This window comes from Falco peregrinus, chromosome 10 (assembly GCF_023634155.1).
Source record: "Falco peregrinus isolate bFalPer1 chromosome 10, bFalPer1.pri, whole genome shotgun sequence".
Lineage (NCBI taxonomy): Eukaryota > Metazoa > Chordata > Aves > Falconiformes > Falconidae > Falco > Falco peregrinus.
The window spans coordinates 25,550,942-25,574,493 of record NC_073730.1 but is presented as its reverse complement, the minus strand read 5'-3'; the positions used below and the strand labels follow the sequence as shown (position 1 = coordinate 25,574,493).

The window sequence follows — 23,552 nt, the reverse complement described above, 5'->3', positions numbered from 1 at the left end:
GACTTTTCCTCTCTTTTGATGAGGGGGATGTGGAAGGAGGGGGCTGCCGGGGGTGATGCTGCTTCCCTTCACACCCCACACACATTCAGCCACAATTTAAAGGCAACGACAGTAATTCCTCTTTTTTTTTTTTTTTAAAAAAAAAAGAAGTTGTTATCGCAGCCATATGCACAAATACTTTAAAAACTGATTGAGCTGGTAACATTAGTTAGGGAGTGTTTACAGGCTAACTGCTCCGTTGAACATGTGCATGTGTGTATATATATATATGTTAAATACGTATGTATGTGTGTATAACTAAAGCACCATGCTGCAGATGGTGGCCAGCACCATACCCATAACATGGAGCAGATGAGCAGGAATGGCACCGCAGGTATTTTCTTGTCTGTAATTTGTTTGATTTTCAGAGTCATTACCTACTTAAGCAGGGTCTTTTAGAGCATCCCTTGCTTTCTTAAAGCATCCCCCCGCAAGCTTATCTGCTAAACCCCCCCATGACCAGCAGCCTGGCAGGCAACCCTTGTTTTTAGAGTTTCTGGGTGACATTTCCCCCATGGGTGAAAGAGGAGGGGGGGTCCTTCTCCAGCTCTGACCTGGGGGTTGTGGGGAGACCTGTCCAGGCACAGCCCCAAGCTAGAGGCATGGGGGCCCTCACTGCCAGTCTGAGTAAACCCCCACAGTCAGGGCCAGGCTGGTTTCCATCCCTGGCACCGGGATGAGGCGTTGGGTGGGTGTGGGGCAGCGGGCGGCTGCTGGGTGTTTATCTGGGGTAGGGCGATCACGGCTGCACAGCTGGTTTAACCCCCACCCCCAGCCCTGCTGCCAGCCCGGCAGAGCTGATAGCTCACCCACTGCTTATCTCTCCCTCCCACCTCCCGGCCCTCTCCCTCCTTCCTTCCATCGCCAGCACAATTCTCCTTCCACCTCCTCTCTCTGCTTTTTTTCTTTCTTCACTTAAAATGTCCTTCATGGCCATGTGGCCTTTGCCACCAGTAAAGGGAAGAGCATCCTCAAGGTGAAGGTTTCAAACCACTCCCTGCACATATATATTTAATAAATAGCTCTATAGCCTACAGAAAGGGCTGGGAGGATGCTGATGCCACCCGCTCCGCAGTGGGATGGCTGACATGCGTCACTCCTGATGGACCCCAGGGATGGGGAGACCCTGGGAGCCACTGTGCTGGGACAGGCTCCAGGGACATGTCCCCAGCTGGGTGCCTGGTGGCCCTGTGTTGGCCATGATGGAAGTGCTCCTTCCAGCACCTTCTTCTCCAGAGTATCTGGACCTCACTGCTGCTTGGCCACCAAGATCAAATGTCACAGAAGGTAGCAAACATCATCTGCAACTTGTGTTGCAAGTGGTGATGAGCACAGCTCTGTGGATTTAAATATATGGGGAAAAAACCCCAACCCCACCTGTTTTTTTGTTTGTTTATGCAAAACAGAGGAGAAAGTTGGGAAAAGCACCTTAGAGTCCTGATCTCTACCACACAGGCACAATGACAGGGTGGTAGCCTGGGTGCCATGGGTGGCATTGCCCTTGGCTGGGACAGGGGTTCACCTCCCAGCAGTGGCATCACAAGGCGATGGGGGTTTTGGCCTGTCTCCTACTGCAGAAAATTTTCTGCAAATAGCAGTTTCTTTAAAAACTCGAAGTAGGTGCATTTAAAGGTATTTTGTTCACCCATGTTTCTAACGTGTCCCAGGAACCTGGCTGACATTCAGGCTCTGGTGGCACAATATTTGCCTTACCATTGCATGGATGACACCGGGGAGCGAGAGCAGAGGGGAAGTGGCATTGAGATAAAATTGAATTTAAGAAACCAGAGAAGGTGGGAGGGACGTCTATGTCCGAGACAATGAAAAAAACCCACAAAAACCCAAAATCACCCCAAATTTGGGCAGCTTTTATTTTCAAGCCCCATTATCTGGCTTTAATTACAGCCTTTCTGGCAAAGCGATGTTGAGGGCAGCCTGCACGGGCACCCCTGCCTGGGAACACCACCGAAGCCAAGAGCAAGGACCTGCTTCATTAAGAGCATTCCCACATTATTGAATTAAATATGCTCACAGAAACGACAGGACCCAAACATTCCCACCCCAGCCGACGATGGGAAGGCTCTGCCTCTTCACTATCACAGGCCAGTGACAACAGGAGGCAGTAATTTATGGCTTTCTGGGACTGCTCGATATGCTCCTCATCCTGGGGCTCATCCCTGACATTCCCACTGCCACACAAAGGCTGCAGCCGGCCAGCAGTGCCCAGGGGACACTGTGCTGTCACAGCGGAGAGGAGATGAGCAGCCAGCGGGATCCCCTTTCTCCTGCCAGCCCTTTTCTTCCTCTCTGGTCCTCCTGCCTCTACTTTCACCTTATTTCTTGCTCATTGATTTTTTTCAGTTCCCATCCAAATTCTTGGGTGCTGGAGGAGCTCCGTGGCTCAGCAGGGCTGAGGGTACATGGGAGAAGACAAGGTCACTCTGAGACCCTGGGGGCTCAGGAGGGGGGACCCTCACCACTGATGGGGATGCAGGATACCTCCTGTGGGGGGTCCAAACTTGTCCCCCCGGTAGACATTCCTTTTACCCTGCTCTCAGAGCTATTCTCAGCTGCCCTGGTGACCTTTCCGGGGAACAATTTACTATTGTGTTTTGGTGAAGCCCAGCCTCTATTTTTACACTCTGTTTTGCTGATGTGGGGAGCGAGACGGGAATCCAGCAGGAAATGGGAGGGAGCGTCTGGAGCACGGTTAAAACTGCACCGGCACTTTGATGTGCCGGGGCTGAGCTTGCCCGGCAGCACGTGTTGGGGCCAGGGGCTTCACTCCCTGCCCAGCTCTCCGCTAAATCCTGCATGGTACCAGCTTAACCCAGCCATGCCAAAGTGGGAATGGGTCCTACAGCAAACGGCTTGTGGCAAAGAGGCTATCAAAGCCGTGGTGGTGCTGTCTCCCTTGGTGCGTGCACGGTGCAAACTGAAAGGCAGCTTTCTTCTGGCATTGTGTTACTTAAGGGATGCTGGAAACAAGGGGAGGAGGTGACTTGCTGTCCGTGCTGGGAGAGGTTTGTGGACTTGCCCAGGGACATCTGGGAGAGCCCATGGCAGAGCATCCTGGGTCGCATCATGTGAAATGAGCAGGCTGATAGCAGGTGAAAGGGGCGGGTCTTTATGTGAGGTGTGGTTGAGCCATAGTCCTCCCTGATGTGGAACCCTGGTCTGGGCTTGTGGGGAGTAAGTGGCTCCAAATACGCCAAGAACCACAGCCTAGAGTGGCTAGCGGAGCGTGGCTGGCCACATGCCCCATTGGCCCTGTGTCTGTGGCAGAGAACACCAGCCCATCCAACCCTGGAGGTGTAGCTGGGGAGGTGGCCAAGCCCCAGGGAAGGGAGTGGGGCCAGCTCTGTCCTGTCACTGTCCTGCTTCCCCGCCATCATCACCCACAGCACAGCCCTCAGGGCAGGAGTAGCACCGTGCTGCCCCAAGGGTTTGCCCAGAGCCCACCAAAACCACAGGCAAGGTCCTCCTGCGTGTCTGAAGGGTCTAGCCACCATCTCACCCACTGCCCATCCAAGATCTGCCTGCAAGGGCCTGTGAGCAAGGGGACGCTTTACAGCAGCTGTCCCGTCTCCAGAGCACTTCTCTCGCACCCCACCAGAGAGACATCCCTTCACACGCTGCTGGAGCTGAAATAAAACACATCAACACTCTCCCAGTCGTGTGTCTTGCAACCATCCAGCAATGCAGCATCGCTCTTCTGAGCACGCCATCTGCCCCGTCCCTGGGAATGTGCTGAGAGGGGACCTGGAGGCCAGCGCGGGTGGCCTGAGGGGCAGCCAGAGCTGGTTAGTAGCGTGCTGCCGTGGGCGCTGTGGGTGGGAGGCTGTTCCTCGGGGTTGGGGGGCTCTGTTTGTGCTGGGCTTATGTGCAATGGGTGAACTGGTGCCCTGCAGAGGCTGGGCCAGGGAGCAGGTGAGGAACAAACCTGGCTGCAGCTCCAATGTGGGGCTTCACGTAGCAGTCATGCATTGGCATAGACACTTGCATGCACAAGGAATCACGAACCTACTCACACCCCACAAATACCTGTCCATGGACAAGATCAGGCACCTGATGGGTAAGTGTGCACACTGACTTGCTCACAAATGCATGGCCCATGTGCTCTGACATGTGTGATGGGGCACGAACACCCTCACAAATGCACGTGCTAATTTTTGCACGTCCCACACCTGTGGGCACATCTGTGGATGCACCTCTGAGGACAGTCCTAAATAGAGATATTTGGATGGATGCGAACATGCAGTCCTGCAGAAGTCTTTTAAGCCATTCAAGCCCACGACATGCTCACACATGTGTCCCCCCTGCTCCTCACACGCTCCCCTGCCGGTTGTCCCCACCAGGGTGGTTATGCTGTTTGTTGCACCAGCAGAAATCACTCCCAAGCTGCTCCCTGCCTCATCCGAGCAAACCGGGAGCTGCTTTTTCCCTTCTTCTAGGTCAGGTGGCACCAAACCATCCCAAGCAGGTACCGGATGCTTTTCCCAGGGTGATTCCGAGGGCGGCAGGGAGGGCCAAGCTTGCCGGTGTGCCAGAGGTGGCAGCTGTTGCCCCTGCCCGGGCTGGCGTGGGGTGGGGGGCTGCCTGCCCCATCCCAGGGGCCACCCTCCAGCCGGCTGCGCCCGCGCTCCGAGCTGCCCCTCTCCACCCTCCCGGGCAGCACGAAGGGCCGTGTGCCGGGAGCACGTTTTGTCCCCTCCAACGGTGACACTCCCCAGCGACGGCAATGCCACCGCCACTCCCCTGCGCGCTCGGGGCTGCTTTCCAGCAGGAGCTCGACGTCTTCGAGGTGCCGTGGCTCCAGGGGGCGTCCCCGTGTCCCCGTCCCGGCGGGCCTGTCCCACCCGCGGGTCCCGTCCGAGCCCCGGCCCCGAGCCCACGGGGCGGCCGGCGCTCCCCGGGCAGCAGCCTCCGGGCCGGCGCCTCCTTTGAACAGGTCTCGGGGAACCCCTCGCCGCAGATAAACGGCAGATCAAAGCCGACCGCAGCCGAGCGCTTCCTGCCAGCCCAGCGCGGCGGGGCCGGGGCGGCAGCGGCAGCAGCGCCACCCCCGCGGGCGCGCCCCGCCCCGCCCGCCAGGGGGCGCCGCCCCGCGGCAGCGCAGCGCCGGGCGTGGGGGGCGCGGAAACGGGGTCTCGTAAAAGGGTTTAGTGTTTTCTTGGCGTTTTCCAAAGAAAGTATGTTAAAGACTGTCCTTTCCCCTCTTCCTTTCCTTTTCCCTTTTCCCTTTTCCTTTTTCCCTTTTCCCTTTTCCCTTTTTCCTTTTTCCCTTTTCCCTTTTTCCTTTTTCCCTTTTCCCTTTCCCTTTTCCCTTTTCCCTTTCCCTTTCCCTTTTCCCTTCCCCATCCCCATCCCCATCCCCTTTCCCTTACCCCCTTCTCTCTTCTTCCTTTTTCACTTCCCCTTGCCCTTGCCATCCCCATCCTCATGCCCATTCTCCCCTTCCCCCCTTCTCCCCGTTTCCCTCTCCCACCCATGCTGATCAGCAATCCAGGTCCCCATGGGGTTACCACAGGCTGCCAACCCTTACGTTACAACCACTGTATTTGAACATTGCAGCTGTTTTCCTGCAGAGTTTTGGGGTAGGAAGACACAGAGGAAGCCTGGGACAGCCGGTGTGTTCCCCCCAGCTCAGCCAGGCCCTGGAGGTCTTGGTGCTTGCCGGGACGTGGGGGCCATGGGCTCTGTGCCAGTGGTCACCAGCTCGCCGTTGGCTCTGCCAGGGGAGCTGCCCAAGTGCCCAGGGATTTCTGCAAGGGTGAGTTGACCCTGCGAAGGCTTCTTCTTCCCAGTGGGAGCGCTGGTGGCTGTGACAACACCTTGCTATTTATTGAGTTTTAATTAATAGCCCGCCCAGTCCTGGAAACAGCCTCTCTTCCTCAATCCCAGGCAAAGGCATCTCTTGGGGGTCTTCACCTTTTGTCCTCAAAACCTATTCAGGGCTGAATTCAAGGGCAGCCTGTTCTCAGCCACTGTGGCACAACGGCACAGCTCGATGTTGTTTAGCCCTTTCCTATCCATCCCGTCCCTCCCACCCTGGCTCCCTGTCCCCAACTCATGGTACTCAGCTCAGCTGCAGCAGCATCCTACTGAGGCTGGCAGCCTCCAAGCCTTCAAGAATGGGTTAAGGCTCCCAAAAGCTCCCCTAACTTCAATGTACTCTGAGAAATGCCTCTTTCACCCCTTGGACTCACATGAAATCCCTCTGGCCTCGCCATGTCCCTCCCACCCCCTTCCCCAGCAACAGAAATTGCTGCTCAGAGCAGAAGATGACATGATTTTTCCCATCTTCTCTACTACCTGCATCTGTTTGCTTGGGTGGCAGCCAGAAAAGTGACTTCATACATTTGATTCCCCACCCTCCCCCTTTATTTTTCATTTTATTTTTCAACGAGCCCAGCGCTTTCGCCTGTTGCAGAATCAAGGGTGAAGCATCCAGGCCAAATCCTGCCCCTGTGTTATGGTAATCGCGGCTGCCACCCAGCAGATGCAGCTTGCCTGAAATAATAAGGCTGTTTAACAGGCACGGAGAAGGAGAGGGAAGCTTTTGTTTGACACTTGCCGGGGTTGGAGTACACTTGTAAAGCAACAACTGGAGCTTGTTGAAAAGAAGTGGAGGTTATTAGATGTGTTTTGCTCACTGCCGATCCCCCCCTTATTTTTTTCCCTTCGGATGCCAAGGCAAAAGCTCCCTTGCTGAGAAGGAAGAGGAGAGAGATGCTACCTGAAAACGTGCTGCTTTTGCTGATGGGCATGGAAATAAATAGGGCTAGTGCCTGCTGGCAGGGCTCTGGAAGGTTAAACCCCATGGTTCAAGGATGCTTAGGCTGATCTCCTGTACTGGGGTGCTCCTCACGCTGCCCATGGCCCTTCTTTTGGCCCAGTAAGTCTGCAGGGGCTGAAGAAGGGAAAGCATCTTCCTCAGATGGTGCTGAGCAAGGGGGTCCTACTGAAATTAGCCCTTCTCTACCAGTTGGCGACCCAGAGGGTCATGCAGGGGTGTCCTCCTCATGGGGCAAGGCCTTCCCTGATGCTCCTCTTCTTTCCAGGAGGCTGGGTCCTGCCTGTCATGAGACAGCAAAGCCAAGTGGGACTCAAGGGTGCACTGAGTTGCTCTCAGAGTTGTCAAAACACAGGGCTTGCCACCAGCAAAGGTGGTCCAGAATTTATCATGGCTGGTGGGCAATGGGTTACTGATGGGGCTGAAAGAAATTCAGGTGACTGCAGGAGCTGGGGTGACATAAAATCTCATCCTTGGGGGTTATAATCCCATTTTGAAGTGTTACAGTTTTGGATGGGCAAATGACTGAAGGTAGGTCCGGGTGCCACGGGGTTTTTATCTTCCCCCAGATAAGTGGGAACAAGAAAATTATTAGATGGGTTGGGAGTCCATCCATCCTTCTACCTCCCAATCTACCTCTCTGTCTTGATGCAGCTCTCACCAGCCTTATCTTTGCTCTGAAAAAAACCCAGCGATCCCCTTCAGAAGCCAGGAATAAAATCAATATATTCCCTCTCTAATTCAGGTAGCTCCCCATAAATCTTCCCAGCTTCAGTTTGGTCTCCTAGGACTCCCAGATCAGTTGGGAACCTATTTAATCAGCTGGGAAGATCAGCGCTGTTTGTTGCCGAAAGGCCCTTTGAACTCTTTGTCTCTTCGTTGAATGATGCTCGTGTCCCCAGAGGATTTAGCCAGACTGGCCCATTCTGTGTGACAAGTCTCAGGTTAATAACGCCGGGCGCTGGCAGCGCCCACCAAAGTCCGGCTGCGAGCCCAGGGTGCTGGGAAGAGTCAGAGCCCCTCTCTGCCAAGCTCTTATTGCTGCATCTGCCCCTGGCCCCTCACTTGGCTCGCTGCAAAGCTCCATAAAACTACACCAAATTGCAAGCCCAGCAACGGAGAGCATCCAGCCTGGAGACAGGGGAAGAGAATTATAGCTCCTTTTGGAGAGGCTTAGCAAAGGATGGAGGGGGAGTGTGAAATCACAGTCCCCCCATCCTGGGGGTGCAGGCTTGGTTTTTTAGCATATTTGAGTGCATTTTAGGTGTTAGCTCACTGAGAATTAGCCCCACGCTGGTACCTTTGCTGAGGGATGGTGGCTTCTGGAAGAGGTTTCCCATGCTGGTCCAGCCCTTGGGAGCAGGGGGCTCGAGATCGCTCAGGATCTGGCCTCCAGGAAGCAATTCTAGAGCTGCCCCAAATCAGCAGGACTCCTTCCACTGGCTTGGACCAGTTTGCAAGCAGGGAAACATTGAAGTGTCACCTTCAATAGCCAGGTTTCTTTTCTAGGCTGTGTTGAATCTGTGCTGCAGGTGGCTGCTACCTGCCTCCTCAACAGCCTCCAAGCAACCCAGCCTGGTGAGAAGCAGCCAGATCCTCACCCTGTCTCCATCCAGCTCTGGCCCAAAGGGTCAGAGTTTCTTCTTCCTAAGGTTTCTGCTCTTCATAAACCACAACTTAGCATGGACCACCATCCAGACAGGCAAAGCAACCTAATCTATGAGCGCATTAGGGTGTCAGAAAACAATAATCCGAGAAGGAAACACATTATCTGGCCTTGTTACTTTACAAAGTAATTTAAATTAATTTTTCCCTAGAGTGGTTAGGGAGCACTGCAACTTGCCCTTGTCTATTCTCTCCGGCTAATGAAGCTTTACCAGCGACTGCTCGTGAATTCCTATTAAGACCTCATCTTAGAGGTTACAGGGCAAAGCAATTTCTGCTCCTGGGAAAGATGCCTATGAATTTGTAATTGTAAGTCCATGTTTGATAGGGATTAGCATCTGAAAGGGGTAGCGTGGTGGGTAGCAGAGAAAACATTATTTCAATTAGCAGAAGAAAAGCAACTTAACATTTGATTATAGTTTACACTTTTAATTTTCTCCTATTCTGGCAACTGGGATAATTATTTCCTGAAACTGTCCACCCCCACCAAGCCAGCCAGCTCTTTCCTTCTCCTCCTCTTGGCCATCTTGGTTGAGATTCACATGGAAGTAGTTGATGAGTTGGGTCCTTTCTTCTCCCAGGCAATAGCCAGACTCACCAAATTTGGGTCCAGAGAGGAAGATGCTGTGCCAAGCCAGACTGAAATGAGACATGATGTTTCTCTTCACACTGAGGAAGTGCAGGATGAGGAGGATGGAGCTTTGCCCTACAGCCAGGCTCGTGGTCAGGCTTGTGGCCAGCAGCTTGGCATGGCCCTTGTGCCTGACTCCCAGGCAGAGCCCTGGTGCCTAGAGCTTCTCTCTGTGTTCAGAAATTACTTTCAGTCCCGCCTCTCCTCCCGCCCCATAAAGGCAGGTGCCATCTACTCTGCAGGGACCTGGCCATTGCTCTAACCTGTGCTCCAGCTATTTTTTTCTGGCTTCTCTGCCTCCCATTTCCTAATGACGATGCAATCAGTTTTTGGGTGGGAGATTCCTCGTGAGAAGGCTTGTTGTTATTTAAGGAAGATCATGAAATCCATCCTTAATGAAAGGACAGGAGAAAACCCTTCCACCAAGTTACAGTGAAGCCTGAGATTATCATTTTTATGGGCTTCCAATCTTTCCTGCCTCATGTCTTATCAGTGAATGCAGCTGGAGGCTTCAAAAACCCTCCCAGCTTGCTGCTGATTTTATGGGATGAAGATTAGAGATGATCGGATAGTAAATTATTCAATCCATTCAATATCACTGGGCAGGAGGGAATATCCAGAGTGAAGTCAGCTCCCTTCTCCCTTTCTGAGCATCACGTATTGGGAACCCGGCTATCTGCCACTCCAGCAATGCAGCGGCACTTCCCCCTGTGCTCAGAGATGATTAGGGGGGCAATATGCCCTCTGAACAGATGGGAAAGCCAAGGGGGAATCACGGATGCAGGCTCATCCCCTGGCAATAAGGCAGATCAGAGGCAGATGGATTTTCTTCGTGTTTCAGGGATTTTTAGTTTGATTCCTCCCAGCCCAGAGCAAGGTGGGACAGATCAGGTAGGTGTTTTCTCAGTGTAATTTTCCAAGGTTGCGGGCCCCCAGGCTGAATGTGAATGTGCTGTCAGACCCCTGGCAGCTATCGACCCCAGGGATGGAGGAGCGGGGAGCTCAGAGAGGACAAATCCTGGCAGCTGTGTGCAGACAGCTGGATAGAGAAGGGAGCCCATTGCTGTCCTTAGATGTACGGAGCAGGAGCATCAGGCCCCAGCACAGAGGGTGGCCAGTGTGAATGCTGCCCAGAGATCCATGCCAAAAATCAGCTGGTGTAAAGAACATCATTCAGAAGGTCCCATGAAACATGCATGGACCACAATGATGCTACTGAGCAGGTCTCAAGGGAAAATTAAGCACATACCTGGTGCCTGATGCTGGGGCCATGCCTGGGCCCCATCTCAGATGGCTGCTGGGTACCAGCTCCCAGTGAGTGTCCTGCCAGGAGTGGTCCTGGCTGACCTCATTGAAGCATCCAGGCTGCCTGGGGGGGGAAGGGAAAAATCCACATCCTCGCCAAACAAAGGTCCAGGAGGGATCACGGCCACCACCATGTCACCCCCTTCTCCATACTGCTTAATCAAGGCTTGCAGTTAGCATCAGCTCTGGGAGACTCAGGAATGGTCCAATGAAATGTTTAATAAAATGCTGAAAGGTGTGTTTTCTCCTTGGCTCTGTGTGTGTGTGTGCAATAAGGGAGCAAATGGCTCAGCTGAACCCCAGGCTGGCAGAGGGAGAACGGAGCCAGTGTGGGGCGATGCCCCGTTGCCACACCATTGACAGCGGGGGTTTCCTCAGCATGTAAATAAGAACACATATTGCTGTTTAAAGGCATTTTTAAAGAGGGGAAGTGAGGTACAGAGCTGTGATGGATAAAAAGCCTCAGTAGGGGCTGCCTTTTTCCACTGCTGTTTATCCACGCTAGGCTAAAAAAAATATGCCCTTTTCATAGTGGTTGTATCTCCTGGCTCTCCCCTGAAAGCATCCATCCCAGGCAGGATTTGAAAGCCAGTGTTGATGGGAAATGAGAGAATTCTGGGGCAAGGAATATTTGGCAAATGTTGAAAGAAACAAGTAATTAAAAATTGGTTTTTGTTTTGTTTTTCTTTTTGGAGTAGCTATTAAAATAGAACAAATTCATCTTTTTTTTTTTTTCCCCTAGGAAAAATACAATCTCTTCTTCAGGGGATGTTTAGGCTCACTCTCATATTTTCTTTATTTTTACGGGTCTTTCTGAGAGATGTGGAGGATGAAGGAGGGAAGGAAGTAGGGAGGAAGGAAGAAAAGAAGGAAGGAAGTGAAGGAGAAAAAGATGATCTCCTATATAACACAGAGCCCCACAATGTTTTTCAAAGAGGAACTAGCATCTGTGCTCTGAGCTGTTTCACCCAGGAACACATTTTAGGCTCAGGAATGTTCCTTTGAACAAATATTAATTTTGGCTAAAATTTTCATATTTCTTATGGGAAAATCCCACTGATTTTTAGATAATATCAGCATAAATCTTGGAATTCGAAGACTTGCTGTACACTAGACCTGTTGTATAGGCAACTGCTCACATGGGTCCCTAAGAAAGAACTGAGCTAGCTCTGGGTCCACTTGGGTTTGACTAAATACTGCCAAGGTGATTTGCCCTTCTGTGCCTTAGTTTGCCCTCACCTGTGAAATGGACCTGTAGGGCTTTGAGTCACCACAGCTAGGTAGGTGATGCTGAAGGCTTAAATGAGAAAGACAGCAAGATTTCCAGCATGCTGCAGCAGAAACACATAGCTTCTCATCTCTGCAGGTCCCAAGCCACAGCCAGAATGACATTAATATTTACCAAAATTTTGGACTTTGCCCCTGCAACAAGGTTGCTGCCATTGGAGTGACTTGCTATTTTTCACACCCCCTGGGCAGGACCCAGGGATATGCACCCAAGCAGGTGCCAGGCCAGCTTCTGTCACAAGAGCACATACCTCCCTGATAGCTGCCCTGGGCTAAAGAAGATGCATTGGAGCACAGGGGAGCTTTGAGATAAGCAAACAAGCAGCAAACGAGCAATTCCCTGGCCTCATCAGCAAGCCCCAAACAATTTAATAATTAAATTTCCTATAAATGTGGGAATGTGCACTGGTAAAGTGTTATTTGCTCCTCAGGAGGGACCCAACAGTAAGACCCCTGTCTGGAAGGTACAGCAGCTCTGCCTTCATCTCAGTGTGTGGTTTGTCATGTCCTGTCCCCCCAGCACATCATAGAATATGGGTGGATCCTTGAGATATTCCTATCCTTGGAAAATCAGCCCAGGGATGCTGGGCTGGGCAGGGCTCTGGGGTGAGAACACAACCTGGAGTACATGTGGAGGAGGAGCAGAAGGAACCCACTAAGCAACCTGCCACAGCCCCAGGCATGGCTGGGGGTGGGTAGCAATAGCAGAGAGATGTCTCAGACCTTGAATTTTCCAAGGGCAGCAGCAGAACTGGCTTCTCTAGGACTCCTGATCTGCCGATAAAGCCTTCTGCTCTAAACAGCTAGTGTTTTGCTGGGCTTTTGATAAGAGTCAAGTAACAGCTGCAGATGTGGTGGTGGGAGTCTGTTACAGACCACCCGACCAGGAGGAAGAGGCAGGTGAAATATCCCATATGCAGCCAGGAGAAGTCTCCCAGCCACCAGCTCTTGTTCTCCTGGGGGACTTCAACTTGCCAGCGCCTGCTGGAAATGCACCACAGCAGGGGGAACAGCCCGGGGGGTCCCTGGGGCGTGTGGCAGGGACCTTCCCGACACCGCTGGGCCTGTGGGTGACGTGCTGGTCGGAGGCCGTCTGGGGCACGGTGATCACGAAATGACAGAGGTTTTGGTTCTCAGGGAAGTCAGGGGAGGGGTCAGCAGAACGGCTGGGCTGCCGTGGGCTCCCTGAGGGCAGGCGGTGGCCTCCTCAGGAGGTGGGCTCAGCGCTGGGCCAGGCCCGTTAATGTCTTCATCGACGACCTGGGGGGGGATCGAGCGCACCCCCAGTCAGTTTGCGGACAGCACCAGGTTGGGTGGGAGTGTGGATCTGCTGGAGGGCAGGAGGCTCTGCAGAGGGATCTGGGCAGGCTGGACCGATGGGCCGAGGCCAGTGGTGTGAGGGTCTACAGGTCTCAGTGCCGGGTCCTGCACTGGGGTCCCACCAGCCCCACCAGCGCTACGGGCTGGGGCAGGGGGCTGGGACTGCCCGGTGGGAAAGGGCCTGGGGGGGCTGGTGGGCAGCCGCTGAACAGGAGCCAGCGGTGTGCCCAGGTGGCCAACAGCACCCTGGCTGGTATCCAAACCAGCGTGGCCAGCAGGACCAGGGCCGTGATTGTCCCCCTGCTGCACCTCGAATCCCGTGTCTGGGTTTGGGCCCCTCACTACAAGAGGGACACTGAGGTGCTGGAGCGTGTCCAGGGACGGGCAGCGGGGCTGGTGAAGGTCTTAAGAGACCTTACAAGTCTTGTGAGGAGCAGCTGAGGGAACTGGGGCTGTTTGGCCTGGGGAAAAGGCGGCTGAGGGGAGACCTTATCGCTCGCTACAGCTTCCTGACGGGAGGCTGCAGCCAGGTGGGGGTCGGTCTCTTCTCCCACATAACAAGCGACAGGACACGAGGAAATGGCCTCGAGTTGCACCAGGGGAGGTGTACATTGGATGTTGGGGGAAATGTCTTCACCGAAAGGGCTGTGAGGCACTGGAACAGGCTGTGTGGGGACGTGTTGGAGTCACCATCCCTGGAGGCATTTAAAAGGCCTGGAGATGTGGTGCTTGGGGACATGGTTTAGTGGTGGACTTGGCAGTGCTAGTGGACTTTATGATCTTAAATGTTTTTTCCAACCTGAACCATTCTATGATAACAAGCAGGCAGCAAAGATTGCAAGCTCTGCGTGCTTTCCCAGACAGATAACGTGGAAGCAAGTCATGGGGAACGCAAAGTTCACTCTCATTTTTATTTCTTCACCAGCCATTCCTTTTTCTCTGTTACAGTATGAGACCGATTTTATAGGGCCTTATTATGGGCAGGTCCCTGTTGTGCCACTTCCTTTCTGGGTGCAGTGGGAGAGTCCCTACCCCATGGAGTTCGTAAGTAAAAACTGGAGGGTTGGGAATGGGATTACCCCATGTTGCAGGTGGGGATTTGGCCATGGAAAGGAATCTAAGAGAGAGCCGGGAAGTGGCGTTCAGTCTTGTACAGCTCAAGCCGGGTCCAGCTTGTTTTCAGGATACATTACATCATTCTAGATACAAGGGAAAGAGGAGAGATGAAGGGCAATCCGCAACGATGGGTATGTATTCCTGAGGGTGCTGCATGTTCCCAAATGTGCGTCCCTTGTGGGTGGCCACATGGGGACCTGGCACCCAGGCAGGGTCCGTGGCGGGGGGACGACTGACCTAGAAGCTGGGGAGCTCAGGTGCTATGAGGGGGATGCTCAGCAGCCCTGCAGGCTGGGCTTACAGGGATGCTATGACACACCACAGGAAGACTGACAACGAAACCACTGGCTCACAATTTTAAAATTCCCTTCAGGAATAACTCAAGTGGCACAGCTGTGAAGCCAAATAGCTTTTATTCTTCCTGCAGAATGGGTTTGTCAGCCATCCACACCCAGCATGGTCTGGGAAGCTGCTTAATTCAGGATCTGCAGTCTTCCCTGTCCTGCAGCATTTGCCCAGCTGATGTGAAGGGCCAGCCTTGCTGTCTGCTGCAGGTCTTCAGGTATTTCTACCTCTTCTGGTGTCTAAGAAATTTTGGAGACAGCCCTGAAGGCTCAATAAAATGAATGTCAAGTTTGCTCTATTTAACATCTCTCCGTTAAACAAGGCTTAGGAGGTGGGGGGCAGTACTTGGCATCAAGTCTGGTTTATTAACAGATGTTTTTAAGCTGCAGATGTGTTTTGCTGGGTTGTTAATGACACTTGTTGAAAAGGAAAGGGCAAGGAAGCGCATGGGGGCCGTGCTGGGCAGCTCCCTGCATCTCCAGGACTTGGGGTCCGTGGGGTGGGGTGGGATGTCAGAGCTGGGGCGTCGCTGGACCCCCGGCTCTCCTGCTGCAAGGGGGAACACTCGGGGGACACCCAGGTCCTGTTCAGCCACATTCCCCAAGCACCGAAGTCACAGACTTACCCATCTGGGTGTCTTTCTTCCTCCTGGCGATGTAAATGTTTTGTGCCTGTGTGTCCTTCCACGCCCTAAGGGGACTATCAGGTTCGAGTCACCGTGCCCCATATTCCCCGCCAGCAGGAGACAGGCACCTCCTTCCACCCCTTCCCACAGCAGGATTTGAATAACCAGGTGTGAGCATCAGCCTCCCTCGTTAATACGTTTGATAATTGACCAGGCGCTCATTCCCGTGGGAGGGCTGCGTGCCCGAGCGCAGCACCCTGCGAGGAGGGGCCGCCCGGCTGCTGCTCCGCACCCTGAGAGCCCGTGGCCTTGCCTGCCGCCATGCCTGCCCGCCGCCTCCTCCTCCTCCTCCTGGGGCTGCTTCTGGCCCTGCAGCCTGCCTGCTGCCAGGAAGGTAAGTGCAGGAGGCTGCCTGCCCTCCCGGGGAAACTGAGGCAGGGGCAGGCAGGAAGGTGTGAGAGCCCCGGGCAGGCAGGAGCTGCTCGGTGGGGTGGCTTTGGGGGCAAGGGACAACTGTTAAAGAGCCTCTTGGGAAGAGAAAAAAAAAATAAATCCCAACTCCTGCCTAAGCTTTACCTCTGGCTTCACATCAGTGGGCAGTGGGGACGGGTGGGTGTCCGGTGGGTTGGGACGTCTTGCCGGAGCACCGAGACTTTCTACCTGTTTTGCTGAAGGCTGAAACTGCCATCCGAGGTTTATCTTACCTGCTTACATGGAGATAAAGCAGTTCTGATTTACCTCCAGCAGGACTGTGCACTGAGATGAGTAATCTGTTTTCTTAAGGATTTTTTTTTTTTCTTTCTTCTCACTCTTGTCCCTGAGCAAGTGTTGTGCTGGGTCGCTCTCTGAGCTCACAGGTTTTCCTGTTAATCTGTAATTTTGATCATTGCTGAGGTGAGGGAGCAAATATTTTCCTCTGCAAGCCGTCCTCCCGTTCCCTTCCCAAAGACTTAATAGAGAACATTATTTTTAGGAAATTTGTGGAAGGACTTTCCTAATGCTAGAAATAACAAGTAGTAATTAAAACTCATCTGATGCTGCCAAAGTCCCGGAAAATTCCCTCCCCCTTTCTCCTTCTGATGCCCCAGCCCTGACCGCTCTTCCTGTGTTTGTTTACCAATTTGCTGAGGATTTAACAGTCTAGGGTCTACCCTGTCAGCAGGATTGAAAGTTTTGCTGTTGCCTGGAAAGAGAAAAAAACCCCAACCCTTTAATGAGTATCAGAGCCTGGCATGGCTTCCTCAGAGAGTGCAAAAGACAGGGGCCAGCTGATGCTTTCTAAGCATTTGGGGAAGATGGATCAAAAAGTAGGTCTATGTCTTCAAACCAGCCGTTGAGCATGGAAACAGGGTTAAAACATGTGCAAGGGCTTATGCTAGCTAGCATTGGCACTTCCCTTGGTCTCAGGTGTAATCACAGATGTGTGGACACTGATACACATCTGCCAGGGGCTGCAGATCCCGCATTGCTTAGTTTGGCCTAGAATAACTTGTTTGGGAGGGAAAACCACATCACTGCTATGGAGTGAAACATAGAGGAGGTGGCAGAGCCCAAGGGACAGGCTGTCCCACGAGGCACATCCCTAGTAAAGCATTTTTGCAGAATCACAGTCCTGTTTCCACAGGTGAGACTCATCTTTTAAGCCATCCCTCCTGGCAGGGCACTGAGGTGTGCTCTGGTGGGACTCCAGACAGGTGGTGCCCCCCAGGGCTGCCATCCACATACTTGCTGCCCGAGAAGATGCTATCAAGCTCTTGCCTCTGCCTAGTTCCCATTCTTCCTTTCTTATGCATGTGCAAGTTCCCTGCTCCCATGGGGGTATTTCAGCCTGATGTGCAGGCACTGGCTGCTCCCCCTGCCATCCTCACCTCTCCTTGCCGCTGGGCTTTCTGTGGTCTCTCAAAGCCAGAACCACTTGATTTTGGATTGGTATTTTTCCTTTTGCTTTTGGATGCTCTGAAATCTGGTGGAAATAGCTGCCTGAGTGGTTTCACTTGCAAAAACCTTCAGTACTTCCTGAGCATAGATGCTTGGAGGAGTTTTCCTACCGCTTCTCTCCTCCTTTGCTTGAAGATCATGAGATGCACATTTGGTGATTTCAGTCATTGCTGACTTCATTCCCTGCTTGACCTTGAACTCCGTTAAGCCCAGCAGAAACCTCACCGAGGGCTGGACCTGACCACCCCCTCCTAGGCTTGGGCGGGAAACCCTGACCCCGGCAGGAAAAATAAAGCACAACTAATAAATAAATGTGACTGAGATAACAGCCGAGGGCAGAGCGAGGAGGAAGCAGAGCGGGCCAAAGCTCAGCCTGGAGGCAATAGGTAGGTGTGTTTGGGGTGCACCCGTGGGGGTGGTGGGCAGCAGGGGTGTGAGCATCCTTGCCCATCAGGTAGGGCAGGAGGGGACCAAACCCTGCTCTCCCTCACTGCCACCAGCAGCTTGCTAATACAATGGGATTTCAGCTGAAACACCTTGATGCAAGAGGCAATTTCCATCTGAGCTCCTCCCGCTTGAGTTTTGGCCCTGGGACCTTGCAGTAAACATGGCAAGTGTCTCTGCAGGGAAGTGGGGGACTGAAGGACATTGTTCAGGGCTGCTCTTGCAGCCTCTTGCCCTGGGGGTGCCACCATTTTCCGGACTGGCATAGGTGGTGAGTCAGCTGGCTAGGTTGATTTTGCTTCCAAGAGTTAAAAAGAGCTTTGTTTTGTGGGTTGCTTGGTTTTTTTCTTTTTCTTTTTTTTTTTTTTTTAATAGAAGCCTCTTGCAGTAAAGACTCAAGGAGCTGGGGGTCTTACCAAAAAGCACTCTGCCTCCCCAAAAGCAAAGGAAGGAGATGAGGGCTGTCAGCAGCAGCAGCAGCTGTGAATGAGAAGTTTGCACACACGGAGCACACAGCCCAACTTTATTGCTGCTAGTAAAGTTTATTTGCTGCTTATAGCAGAGATTTGTCTCCTGTGAGACAGATGAAGTGTTCAGCTGGCGTAAAGCTCCCTAGTCAGGCTGATGTACCAATTCACTCATCCTGTGGCAGGTCAGCTTCACAGGTGCTGGTGGTGGGGGCTGGGTCCAAGTGGTCCGAGGCTGGCAGGTAGCATCCCCCACCTGCCCCATCTGCCTGTGCAGATGGAGCTCATTTATGTGCAAGGCTTGGTGTTTTGATCAACACAAGGATGAAAAGCCATGCCTGAATAAATAGTAATTTAATCCCAAAGGGATGTGTCTGCATGGGCGAGGTCTCCTTTTGGTGTCCATGTGACAACACTTAAGGATGGGTTTGACTGCATCTGAGTGCTCCATCACCCAAAAGCCGGTGGGAGGCAGGGAGCAGCTGTCCCAGCAAGGGCTGGGACAAGGTTTCCTCTTCTCATCGCCCTGCCCTTGAGTTCCTCCCACATACAGGAATATATCTCACAGCCTTCCTACCTGTGGCTGGATCACTGCTCAAGTCTGGCTAGAGAAAAATGAACCTGTGAGTCCATCCCGGGCCATAGATGCTGCAGCCTGCTCCTGCCCCTCTATGGCCTGGCCCCCTGCCAGCCCTGCCTGGCCTTTGTGCTAAAAGCTGTTGCTCTGAATACTTCACCCTTCAGTTTCCCATCATAGATCAGTTTGCTGCTCTGGAAACTTGTTGAATGGTGCATTTTGCTGAAATCCACACCAAGAACCATAAGAGTGACAACTGAATTTTACACCATCCCTGTTGGGGGGTCCTTATTTTGCTGGGCAGTATTTGGAAAACCAGGAAAGATGTCTGTGGCACCTGGGTATGGAGAATAAAAATCTTACTGAAACCCCTCTGCCGTATTTCCCCTGTCACTTTGGGTAAACACTCTCCCTTCCTCCCTCCATGTCCCCCAGTCCTTTGTCCCCCCAACCCAGAGTCATCTGTGCCCCACTGCGTACATATATGTATGTATGTATGGGGTACCAAAGCTGCAAGGCAACATGGTCCACATGCAAAAGCCAGTGAAACTGCCATTATTTGCACTTTATTTCATTGCTGTCACCCAGGTGAATCTGCCTGAATTAACAGCAACATGCTCTGCTTGGGTTTGCAGGACCCAGCTCTTGGCTGGACGTTGCTAAAGCTGGACAGAAGTTTGGCAGATAAAGCCTGAAGGTGTATTTCTAACGTGTCCTCTTTTTTTTCTGCAGCCCGGGGCAATCTCCAGCCATGGTCACAGGGTGTCATCGCAGTAGTTGTGTTTCTAGTCTTGGTGGCCATCGCTTTTGTGGTTAATAGGCTCTGGTGTAAGGAGAAAGTGTAAGTGTGGGAGCCCCACGGGTTGCTTTGGGTTGGGCTTAGCTGCCTCTGCATGGGTCACTTCCAGCTGCCTCCATCCCCGTGCCAGGACTGGGAACACTGTGATCACTGTGCCAGGACCCAGGCAGAGAGAGCAAAGACTCCCTGTGCTGATCTCCCTGTTCTCTTCTCCCTGTCCTGGTCTCTGCTCCCTGTTACTTATTGCCAGGTTCAAGCTTGCACTGTCCAGGTGCTGCAGTGAGAAAGCGCTGCGTTGGGGATGGCAGAGCTGCAGCATCATGACTGGTGTGCATAGGCATGTGTCTTGAGGGGCTGGCCTGAGCCTGGTTTCCTATGAATTTGGGGGTGCAGTTACCAGGTGCCTTATATCCCTTGGAAAACAAGCCCAAAACAGCTTCGTTTGCAAAGCAGAGCGAGCCATGTCATCAGAAGGCACTGAGAGGAGCTGGGAGAAGAGGGAGGTAGCTGAGCCGTGGCAGCTGTCTCCACCCGGAGCCCACAGCACAGGCAAACCAGGTGGCCTCATTCATCAGAAAAGGCTCTGGCAGAACCATTACCTCTGGTCCATTGCTGGCCAAGTAAAGCCACAGGCTCCTGCTCGCTGCCCCAGGCCCACTCGCTAAGTTGCAGTAACTTGATCTTGAGTTTGAGCCCAAAGTCAACAGGGGATGAGGACTGAAAGTGCCTTATAGCTGGGTTCCCAGTTTCTTTCCAGTGGCATGGGCACTTTGGGCTTTGCACCCTAAGGTGCTGGAATCTTCTTGGATCTGCACATGGAGACTTGGGGTATATCCCGATGCTCAGCAGATTGACTTCTGCCCTAGGTGCATTTACAGGGGGCCCTTTGGGATGCATTTAGGGCCAACGCATAATGCAATGTAAAGAGAGATATATATATATTTATATGGTCTGATCTGCAACTGCAGTCTTTGTTTCTCAAAGAGGAACCTTTGTCCTCAGGCTGGAGGAGCTCACAGCCCATGGAGTGGGAGGCAGGGATGGTGTTTCCTACCTCTGCCTGTGGCTGGGCTGCCTCTTCCCAGCCTGGAGGCAGAGGATGCTGAGGAGGGCTTGAGAGGGGGGGACGGTGGCTTGTTTTAATTAATCTGGCCTCTCTTCAGAAGAGTGGGCAGCGAGGCTCGGCAGCCTGGCACACTGCCAGCTCTGCACTGTCACTGTGACAGCAGCTATCAGCTCAAGCCACTGCCTGTTTATGCCAGTCTGCTCCTCGGAAAAGCCTCTGAAATTGCCCTTGGGCAAGTGCTGGAGAAGGCAGGGATGTGCACACTGGGTGGACCTGTGCCCACCCTCCACAGCTAAACCCCCCTGGTGCTGTTTGGGGCATGGCTTACTCCAGAGCTGAGCTTTTGGGCTCCAGCTAAGGTCGAAGACCTGATCCCTGTGCTGTGGTTCCTTCTTCGAGTGATCCAGACTCACATCTGAAAGCAAACAGCTCTTCTTTGCACATGTGTGCGGATGTACACCCCTCCTGTGCCAGGGCTGCAGCACTGGCAGAGCCTCGGCATTTCTGTCTGTCAGTTGGGACCCATAGGGAATATTTTGCAACAGATTACACAGAAGAAGACTGGAAAAACCAGTTAGCAGGAGAAAACAATCCCATGTATTGACAAATGAGTCTTGCTACCTGCCAGGCTGGCACTGGGAGTACTAACTCCAGAGACATGGGTTGGCGCTCAGCAGCTGGGCATGACCCCTGCAAACCTGCCATGAGGGCATCTGTCGTTACCCATGTCTTGCTGGGAAGGGGGTTGTGCTGGGTGTTTGAGGCCAGGATTACACATCCAGGTTCCTTATTGTCTCTGTAGTGTCGGAGCAGTCCCTTCCTCTCTGCCATCACCATTGCAAGCTGCTCCCTGGCACAGCCCCTCTGTCTCTCTGTCTCAGCTGCTCTTGTCTCCCTCTCCAGGGAAAATGTCGAGACGGTGGTGAGTGTCGAGGACAAGCAGGAGGCTGTCATGTCCAATGGTCACGAAGGGAAATACCTAACTGCTGCAGCCGACTTCAGGTGAAAGACTTGCTTAGACCTCCTCCACATGGCTCCCAGGCTCTGTTCCATCCCCCGGGGACAGTTCAGACTTGCAGTGCTGCAGTCTCTCCCACTTGGGGTCTCACATGTCCCATGCACCTGGTTTTGGGGCTGTTATCCACTCCAGGGACTAAGAGAGTGGTGAGGGAGTACCCCCTCCTCCCTAGTCTTTCCTCATCCCTGCAGCTGAGCCCCATGGTCTGTTCACCACCTTGCAACCTGCCACACCACATTTTTCTTATACTACATCACAACTTTCAAACAGAGAAAACCACCAAAAGTGGCCATAGGTCAGCAGATATTGACTATCAAAACAGCCCTTGCTAGGAATTAGAGCAATTCCCACGCTGTGCTTGGCTTTCCTCCTGGCAGCGGGACCCCTCCCACCCTCCCCACCTCACCCCTTGCTCGATGCATGGCTGGCACCAGCAAGGTCAGGGCTCCGGTGGTGGCTTTGGGGAGGCTGGTCTTGCTGGGGGCGAGCTCAGCGCTGTGCTTCTCCCTCCCAATGCAGGTCCAAAGAGAGCCAGCACGCTTACGAGAACACCCTGGAGCCGGAGGAGAGGGTGATCACCACTGCCATGTAGCAGGCACCCTGGCCGGCTGCCCTCCTTCCACCTCTCACTTTGCTTCCCGCTGTTGCGATGGGCATTTTCGCAGGGATCCTCTGCACTGGCATCCCCCGGGTGCAGCAGCTGCCTGACCTCTCCACAGCACCACCATCTCCTGATCTTTTCCCTTCCCCCTAGCGGGACACACACCACCCACTAGTGGCGCCCACGCTGGTTCCCGGGAGAGGTCTGGAGATGCCACCTCTCCTGCCTGGTGGTCACCCTACCTGGTTGGGGAGGCTGATGTCTCCCATCCCACGGGGGTGCTGACCTGCCCCAGGCGTGGAGGGGTCCACACTGGGTGCCTGGGACCTCCCCACACCCCCAGCTGCCCTCTGGGGAGCTGCTGATGGAAAATCCTCTCTCTTCTCCCTGTTTTCCCTTCCTTTTTACAACCGACACCATGCATTTTAACATCAGAACAAACCTTCTCCCCTGTATATATCTTCCCTGTGAGCAATAAAGAGAATTGTTTGCCCATAGGACAGCAAAGAGGGCTGTTTTGTTAAATCACCCAAAGGACTTTCTGGTATCTCAGCGCTCCCAGCCTTGGGGCAGTTTGGGCAGCTTGTCCTGGAGGAGGTGCTGCCCAGCACGGCGCAGGCAGCAGGCTTCTTCCCCAGGCAGGGGCTTGCAAAACACCATTTTCCTACAGCACCAAAACCTGATAAGTATTCCCTAAAACAAAGATGCTACAGTCCTGGTGGGGATCTCAGCCCAAAATAGACCACTTCCCACCGCCGGGAGCCCTCCAGGATGGAGCAGGGAGCTGGAGCTGGTGCCACTGCTTGCCATGAGCCACTCTCTCACTTCCCACGGGTGACTCTGTTGATGTCCCTAGCAGATGGTGACACAAAAAATCAGGAATGGGAGTAAACTAGGAGCCACATGAGAGTAAACTAGGAGCCTTCCAGTAACAGACCCACCCTGAAAAGCATCTGAAAAGCCTCGTGTTTTGAAAACGCCCTCAAGACTCAGTGTTGAGAAATCACCGTTCCAGTTGAGAAATTGCATGGGGGTAGAAGAAAACAGGCAGAAGGGCCAGAGGGGTCAAGCCCTCCAGTGCAGAGGCAGGATGGCTGCCATCCACATCATCGCATCAGAGCTGTTCCATTCTACCACCTTCTCTGGGGCAGCTGGAGGCTGAGCCAGCCCCAGGCTGGGTCCTGGACCTCCCTACTTGTGCCCCTGATGGATGCTGTGCCCCTGACTTTTCTCTTGCAGGTGCCAAATGTCATGTGGGCTTGGAAAAAAACAAGCTCCCTAGTGCTTCGCTCAGCAGGGTTTAAGGAGGATTAGTCATTGCGTGTTCCCGCTGCGTCAGCACTCGGGCTGGGGGCTGGGGGTGTGGCGAGAGGAGGGGAACCCATTAATTTTTACCTCTTAGTTGCAAAAGAAGTTAGAAATGGCATCCTTATAATGAGTAACAGTGGGAATCTATTCCCTGCCCGGTGCGCACCCTGAATGTGTGACAAATGCCCGAGCTGTTCCTCTGGCG

The 23,552-nt window shown here is 53.2% G+C and overlaps 1 protein-coding gene across 2 annotated transcripts; it reads left to right on the top strand.

Annotated features, from left to right (window-relative positions):
• Positions 1-198: 198 nt before the first annotated feature.
• Positions 199-22,536, top strand: PDZK1IP1 (PDZK1 interacting protein 1). 2 transcript variants are annotated; one of them, XM_055815674.1, is made up of 4 exons: positions 199-373; positions 19,288-19,396; positions 21,324-21,422; positions 21,958-22,536. In XM_055815674.1, the coding sequence occupies exons 1-4, from the start codon at positions 343-345 to the stop codon at positions 22,028-22,030; spliced, it is 312 nt and encodes a 103-aa protein (XP_055671649.1). In that variant the 5' UTR covers positions 199-342; the 3' UTR covers positions 22,031-22,536. The 2 variants fall into 2 exon arrangements, with proteins under 2 accessions (XP_055671649.1, XP_027644128.1); XM_027788327.2 differs by lacking the exon at positions 199-373 and adding an exon at positions 14,588-15,523.
• The last annotated feature ends 1,016 nt before the right edge of the window (positions 22,537-23,552 follow it).

Excerpts from the sequence above, each read along its gene's own strand:
- PDZK1IP1 (XM_027788327.2), top strand. The coding sequence starts at position 15,451 with ATGCCTGCCCGCCGCCTCCTCCTCCTCCTCCTGGGGCTGCTTCTGGCC. Across the intron at positions 15,524-19,287 it reads GCCTGCCTGCTGCCAGGAAG|CCCGGGGCAATCTCCAGCCA; the intron begins GTAAGTGCAGGA and ends TTTTTTCTGCAG. Across the intron at positions 19,397-21,323 it reads CTCTGGTGTAAGGAGAAAGT|GGAAAATGTCGAGACGGTGG; the intron begins GTAAGTGTGGGA and ends CTCCCTCTCCAG.